The sequence below is a fragment of the Rhinichthys klamathensis genome, unplaced genomic scaffold (assembly GCF_029890125.1).
Source record: "Rhinichthys klamathensis goyatoka isolate OS25496 unplaced genomic scaffold, OSU_Roscu_1.1 h1tg000434l_1, whole genome shotgun sequence".
NCBI lineage: Eukaryota > Metazoa > Chordata > Actinopteri > Cypriniformes > Leuciscidae > Rhinichthys > Rhinichthys klamathensis.
In genome coordinates this window covers 137501-145688 of record NW_026606930.1, presented here as the reverse complement: position 1 = coordinate 145688, position 8188 = coordinate 137501, and the positions used below count along the sequence as shown (strand labels likewise).

Here is an 8188-nt window from a genome sequence, read left to right as displayed (position 1 = left end):
ACACGAGCTTCCTCCCGGGTTAGTGACATCACCAACCCTAGTATTTACATAACCCCGCCCCCGGAACACGATTTATAGATTATCAAGACAGAATATGCTAATCAATTACTAGAAGATAACTAAACATAAGCTACATAAACTCATCAACTAACCATTCAGAAATGTCCTGTTGCTTCTACATGATGTCACTTCCTCTCCAGTCTCTCCATCACTGTCCGACACCGGTTTGAACATAAAAGGCAGAACAGTTTCTGACATTTTAGTGCTTGTCTGCGTGAGGTAATCAGAGCTGCTAACACACACACACACACACACACACACACACACACACACACACACACACACACACACACACACACACACACACACTTGAAGCTCCGCCCCCTGTGCCGGGAGCAGCAGCTCATTTGTATTTAAAAGAACAGACACAAACCGTGTGTTTTTGCTCCACCATTAAAAAAGTGACCATTTTAACATGCTATAGCTATATATATATATATAAATATCTGTGGGGTATTTTGAGCTAAAACTTCACATACACACTCTGGGGACATCAGAGACTTATTTTACATCTTGTGAAAAGGGCATTATACCACCCCTTTAATAGGCTGTTGTGTCCAAATGACTATTTAGTTTTATTTTATTTCTCACCAGTCTTGTTGACTGGTGCTCTGATTTGATCGAAGGTGGTACTTGTCCTGAAAGGTTTTAGAACCACTGATGTACACAATCATAAATCTGACTCTAAACATTGTATTACATCAAAACATTTATTTTGTCATAATAACCAACCATGAAAGCTTGTCGTTTTATCATTGTGTCACTGACTGTGTTCTACAAATGTCAAGAGAACGTGTATCACATGAAGTAAAGAAAACTTAGTATGAATGTAAATATATCCATGCATTCATGAACATAACAGATAATACTATAAAACAAATTCATGACAAGAAATGTGTACGTCAGAGTCCGGCCGACGCGTCACGTGACACCCGAAACATTTCTCAGCGCTGCCCAGGATGGACCAATCACTTCACACAATTAAACTAATCAATATTTTTAAGATTATAAATTATAGCCTATCAACTTTTCTTTTGTAATATTTTTCCAATTATTTATGGAAGTTTCTTTATTCAAAATTGCAATGGTCGAAATGATAAAATTACAAAATTATTTCGTTAGAAAAAAGGCGAGTACTTATTTTATGTTTATTTGTAACATTTTCGAAATCCATGATATCTCATTAATAAATCTAACCCTTTTGTATTAAATATTTTATGTTCGATTGTTGAAATGATTCCGAGGCATACATTAGTCTCTTTAAATCCGCGTCCAATCAGTGAAATGGGTACGAAATTTGAAAGGTGGAGCCTCACTGACCCGCTGCTCACCGTCTCTCTCTCTCTCTCTCTGAGCAGCAGTGGCATGAAACTCTGACCCGACACGTCACACGCGTAAGTAACGCAGTCTTTTATTCACAGGGTTTACTAAGGATTTAAGTTTGTCAATCTGAAAAGTTTTCGTCGCTAAACGTGTCACAGCCCTCAATGTGTGTGTGTGTGTGTGTGGTGTGGTGTGTGTGAGAACGCCCGCCTGATGAGCCACAGCTGACTGACGGTGTGTCGTTTGTTGTTCTCTTATTCCGGCATTTTTCAGTCAGTGGCGAGGCGTAAATCGCATGTTTCTTCACAACAACTGTTTAAAACAAACCGTGCTTCTTATAAATGCCGTAAAGTAGCGCGTGTGTGTTTGTGCTGTCGTGCACGAGCAGTTCAAGCGGCGCGAAGTTTGAATCTGCAGGAGGGAAACCGCTCAGCGCGTCACCATAGCAACCATAACCGACTCCTGTTGCCAGAACCGAATGTAAAGATAATTGACAAAACAGTCTCCTAATTACACACAGTCTGAACGGTGGAAGATTTCTAAACCTGAACGCTGAATTTCTCCAGGCTTTTCTGATATTTCTGACTGAAACTTTCCATACTGGTATCTTTATTATTATTATCCTTACATCATTAGCACACGTGTAATGTGTCTGAATAGGCTAACGTTACATGACTTTAATTACCAACATAACATGTCTTATTTTATAACGTTAGCTGTAAATCATTGCCATATGGACATTACTTTGAACTAATTTCTGACAGACAGAATTGTATATAAATATATAAAAGCTTGTTTCAGCCACGTAATGGAAATATAAAAAGGTAACTTAATTGTGACTTTTATATCACAATTCTGACTCGTTGGCTCTTGCCGAAGCTCGTAACATGATGAAGCTCATTGGTTCTAATGCTTGAGCTTCTGTTTATCACAACTGATGTGTTGATGAAAGTTTGTGAATTAAAGCCTAAATTTAATCTGTTCATCATATAAAGCGAGCGTATCTCTTCAGAAAATTTGGACTAAACCACTCGATTCATATGGATTCGTTTTGCAATCTCTTTATGATCTTTTTGAAGCATCAAAGTGTTTAAATGTAATGCCTGTCTTGACAGCACAGCTTTCAACGGAGGGACAGAAATCTCAGATTTAATTTAAAATAACGTCATTTGTGCTTCATTTTGGGGCGAACTTACCCTTTAAAGTCGGCATGAAACATGATTGTGTCTGTGGGGAATTGATTGGATGGTTGTGGTTTGCTATTGGCTGATCTCATGTGAGTGACAGGTTGCCCCGCCCTCATCATCAGAGAAGAGAAGCTGCAAGAGGAATTTGATTCAAGATTACCAGAAAAAGAATTTATCACAATAATCATGATTCATGTGCACTGATAAATCATTTAGAATCAATGTCACCTGTAAATAAATAGTTGTAAAATGATGTATAAATGACATGCACAGATTAACTTTTAATTCCCTGTGTTGATTGACAGCACTGTTGGGTCCAGCGAGCGTTAGTTGAAGCTGAAGAGAATGGAGGGTGCGCAGGTTCCCGGCAGCGGCCGATTGGACCGGGTCTTTACGCCCAGGAGAGAGCGCCATCCCAACGGCACCAAAGCCACGGTTCTCCTGCACAGAGACCAGGCCCGGTCCAGGGACTCTATCACAGAACGGGCCGCGCCGCTAGCCTGGTGCGAGACGCCGAAGCTGACCCGGAAGGACGGGTCGCTCCGCAGGCGCTTGCTCGTGTCCCGCTCCTCATCCGACGGGAGTAAGAGTGGCTTCACCACACCGGATCAGCTGACCCGCGAGAGCTTCGACTCCCCGGACATCAGCCCGACCGGGCCTCTGTCTTACAGCACTTTAAAAGCGGATGACTTTGTGTTCTCGTGTCGGAAGCGGCGTCTTCTGTTCTCCCAGGCCGTCACGTCCACGCTGGAGTCGGGCAGGAGCGGCCTAACCCACACGAGCCTCACCGAACCGGACCCGGACGAGAGCATCATAGCCGGTCCTCCCAGCTCACCTCACACACACGACCTGACGGAGGAGAACTTCCCACACACACACGACCTGACGGAGGAGAACTTCCCACACACACACGACCTGACGGAGGAGAACTTCCCACACACACACGACCTGACGGAGGAGAACTTCCCACACACACACGACCTGACGGAGGAGAACTTCCAGTCCCCGGTGCGTGCAGGGAAGCAGCTTCTGGACACGCCCTCGGACACGCCCCCGGACACGCCCCTGGAGGACAGCGGCTTCAGCTCTCTGGGTCTGGATAAATCCCACGACTCCTCGGTGGACCATGACGGCTCGTTCCAGGAGCTGGTTCTGCCTGGCTCGAGCGGGCGGGAGAAGAGGCGCTCGCGGCTGGAGAGGCAGCGGAGACTGTCCACGCTCCGGGAGGGAGGCTCTCAGTCCGAGGACGGGCCCAGAGGCCCGCGGGCCGACCCGCACAAGGACGAGGTGTTCCTGGACGGGACGCCGCTGAGCGCCGCTACGCTGCAGATGCAGGATCTGTCGCTGACGCCGGCGCTACAGGCCGTGCTCTCCATCAGCCGCCGCGGGTCGAGCCTGGAGGACCTGCTGCTGGACCGGCCCGTCAGAACCAGCCTGCCGCTCTCGGGGCTCATCGGCCGCAAAATGGGCCTCGACAAGGTGGACGTGATCTCAGAACTGAGGATGAGGAACCTGAGACACGTGCTAGCGGTGATCTTGAGTCTTCTGTCTGCAGCCGACATCTACAGGTCAGTGCCGCAGGTATTCCTCATCGCTCGGTGTGTGTGAAGGGTTAATGACGTGCGATCGCTGCAGGTTCGGCCAGGTGTGTGAGGACTGGAGCGACGTCATCACTGAAGACCGGAGAGCCGCTCACAGGAGAAGATGCCACATCCGAGAGCTCAAGATCTCCCTAACACTGGAGGTGAAACTCTAGATAACTGTCCAGTACTGCACTGTCACATGACCTCATGTTGAATGTGAGTGGCGTCCAGTTATCATAAACACAGTAATTTTGCATCAAGTCTGCGCATGTTTTCACACAAGCTAATCACTCCCAAATATCAGCTTATTGAATTAACCCGGTTTACATGCAAACCCAGCAACGCAAGCCAACCGTTTCTACAGGATTTATTATTTAGTGACATCACAAGCCAAGCATTGGTGCATTTGTTATGAGAGATGTGATGTTAATCAAATGAATATCTTCGGCTGCAAGAGATCAGAACACATTTTTATCATTTCTTCAGTCTGAGAGTCGGAGTTTGCAATTATATTTCCTGCCTCCAAACACTCGTTCTTCAATTCGCAGTAAAGGCGCTTCACTCTCTCTCTCTTTCTCACTCACTCTCTCTTTCTCACACTAACACACATTCACACACACTACAGGGCTCCAGACTAACTTTTCCACTGGTTGCACTGGTGCTACCAACTTTCTCAGTTGGTCGCACCAGCATATGATTTGGTCGCACCTTTTTTTTTTTGCTACATGCCATGGGATTAATCAATGCATGCTGATGAATAGTGGTTTTAAGGGACCAAGGCTAGCAAAGGCTTTCTGGGTTGCAGCAGAAATACCTGTAATATATTAATTATCATTGCCAAATTTCAGGATTTTCATGGATTTTGGACAGTAATTTTAATCTGTAATTTTAAGCATTTTACATTTGAATTATATACAATCTATCTATTTACATTTGAATCATATTCTATCTATCTATCTGTCTATTATCATCTTTCTATCTTTTAAAAATCATTAAACATTCAAATCTATGCATTACATTTTAAAAGATTAGAGTATTATAATAAACTGATACAGATTTTTCGTTATCAAAGTTTATAGTTGTAACTAGAAGCAGAAATCTCACACTCTTACCTTCTGCATTTTATAATAATTTCCTTTTCCTCTGTCGAGCGATCATGAGAGTAATCGCTCGACAGAGGAAAATATAACCGCTGAAAAGACGTAGGAGGAAGGGGCTCTGTGTTTCGTGAGACCATTATTATCATTTTTATATGCCTTAATTCGTGAATTCGTAATTGGCGCGTTTCACCATCAGTGTGCAATGCGCGTGACGTCTACGTTCGTCAATAAATAAACTGCACGTGTCTTGCGGAAGAACATTGTAGACGGAACTTCTCTCCGTTAATGTCTATGGCGAGTCACGCAGGCACTGGGCTACTCCGCAGCCGAGACGACCCCGGGATAAAATAGTCCGAATATAAACACTTATTATAGGCGTACCGTAGTGATTCAGAATAAGTCAAAAACACGGTTTGGAAAATGGATTCATGATGTAGCCTACTCGTTCATTTTGAACATAAGTTACGGACTGCAGCAGCTGATACAACGGCGTTCTGTTGCTCAAGCGTCCACTCGCACAAATGCGACCACATAACATTTTAACTCGCACATTCTCAAAAAATGGTCGCATATGCGACCAATTTGGTCGCAGTCTGGAACCCTGCACTAACACACACTCACTCACTTACACTTACAATCACTTTCTCTCTCACTCACACACACACACACACACTCACTCACTTACACTCACTCACTCACTAACACTCACTCTCTCTCTCACACACTCACTCACTAACACTCACTCACTCACACACACTCACACTCTCTCTCTCTCTCACACACTCACTCTCTCTTTCTCACACACACACACTCACTCACTCACACACACAAACACTCTCTCACTCTCACTCACTCACTCTCTCTCTCTTTCTCTCACACACACTCACTCACTCACACACACTAACACACTCTCACTCACTCACTCATTCACTCACTAACCCTCTCTCTCTCACACACATCACTTTATGCTGAAGCATTTATGATTTACTCCCATAAATTAAAACAGGTTAACGCATGTACATGAACACACACTGCTGGGTTAAGAGCATGCATGGAAACACACTCAATGAATAATAATTTAGATTATTAAATTATTGAGGTCAGTCATCACACAGGTAATGTATGGTTGGTGCAGATAAATATAGGAGGTTGTTCTTCTGTCAGTCTCAGTACAGTGAAGGATGTATTGCTGAGCTTTCCTGTGTGTGTGTGTGTGTGTCTCTCTCTGTAGGGAGGAAAGCCGGCTCATGTTCCGGATGCGGACACCAGGGCGGCGCTGGTGTGCAGGCCGGCTCTGGGCAGCGTACAGGCTCAGGCCCGAACACCCCTCGCCCCCCCGCCCGTCACCCCGACCCACGCCAGCTCCAGACGCAGGCAGTTCCTGCAGGTGCGCAGCTCACCTGACCATGTTTATTCACCTGTGCTGATCATGCCAGATCTCTTCACCTGTGTGTCCCAGATGGGATTATACTCTGCACTATGTTCTCAACCATCTAGAGTTAAAAGGTTATTTATCATCAAGCATCGGAGTCTGTTTTGGCTGCGTAACGTACTGGAAGAGTGTTTATTTCCTAACGTTGAGAGAGCCTGCCAGTTCCACGCTAACAGCCTAGCGCGCACAACACCTGTCTGACAGTAAGAGCAGCATGTCAGCCTCCGATGACGACTCAGTACCTGAAAAGGAGCTACTTCAATAGTATGGAAGTGGTTTGGTTACAAGAGGTCAGACCTAGGGCTGAACGATTAATCGAAATCAAATCGCAATCGCGATTTAAAACGTTGCTATTAGCTAATCATAAAAGGCTGCGATATGAAAAATATGTCCCAGAGCAAAAGCATGACTGTCCTCTGTGTTCGTTTCGTTAATGAAATCTATGACGAAAAATATTTGTAGACAACCTTTTTTTTTTCTCCATGATAAGACGAGATGACACCAACGTCATTAAATGATAACTGTGACTTAATCACGATTTGTTCCCGGTGTTTTACTTAGTCTTTGCAATCTGGCAACCCTGCGCTCTCTCTACACTGCTGAAGCAGCGCTGGTGATCTGAAAACATGACAAACAAGTGACCTGCAGTTTAGCGATCTCCATTTGAGATTTTCTGCTTAAATGAATGATGATGTGTGTGTGTGTGTGTGTGTGTGTGTGTGTGTGTGTGTGTGTGTGTGTGTGTGTGTGTGTGTGTGTGTGTGTGTGTGTGTGTGTGTGTGTGTGTGTGTGTGTTCCTTCACGAGCTGCTCGCGCTGTTTGCTGCGACTAAATCTGCGATCAAACCTTCTCACTTGATGGATGGACTGCAATAAATCCATTTTGAAGGTTTGTTTGGATTGCTGCTGTTTGTTTACATTTGTACTAGACATTTTAGGTCAATTTTATTAGGTGACAATATTGTGCAGGCTCCAGAAGAGTTACAAGGTTAAATTACTTTAGTTATTGTTAAATTAAAATGTTAAGGAGCTGTTATACTTTTACTTAGGGAATATACAGGGAAAACACTAGTGACTTGTTCCAAGGCTACTTTTTTACTTTGCTTTCATTAGACTCATGCTGTGTCTCTGTCACTATTGCACCATAGTGCTGTTGCTGCCACCGTATGACAGTAGATTCACTTCGAATTAGATATTCTGCCAATGACAGTAGCTCATTGGGAAAGGATGGAAAATGCCCTTCATTTTGTTTGCACTAATAAATGCTGCTGACTGCCAGCTGCAATCAATACAATTTTCTTCTATATCGTCATAAATATCATTATCGCAAATATTCTTGAAATATCGTGATCAAGGTCCGAAATTAACACCCGCCAAGCGCCAAATGCGGGTAGATTTTCCGTTTGGCGAGTAAATCTCAAAAGGCTATCCGCCACACTGGCGGGTGAATGTTCATACCAAAATAGTAATGTAATAAAATGTTTATTACAATTGCATTTTGTAA

At 44.2% G+C, this 8188-nt stretch overlaps 1 protein-coding gene across 1 annotated transcript in view; it reads left to right on the top strand.

The window, feature by feature from the left end:
• The first annotated feature begins 1346 nt into the window (after nucleotides 1-1346).
• fbxo43 (F-box protein 43) overlaps nucleotides 1347-8188 on the top strand; it is an 8311-nt gene continuing 1469 nt past the window's right edge. Inside the window, exons 1-5 of the mRNA XM_056235945.1 lie at nucleotides 1347-1454; nucleotides 2876-3423; nucleotides 3574-4138; nucleotides 4206-4314; nucleotides 6485-6640. Coding sequence (XP_056091920.1) covers nucleotides 2916-3423; nucleotides 3574-4138; nucleotides 4206-4314; nucleotides 6485-6640 — 1338 coding nt within the window. The 5' untranslated portion in view covers nucleotides 1347-1454; nucleotides 2876-2915. The remainder of the gene's footprint in view (nucleotides 1455-2875; nucleotides 3424-3573; nucleotides 4139-4205; nucleotides 4315-6484; nucleotides 6641-8188) is intronic.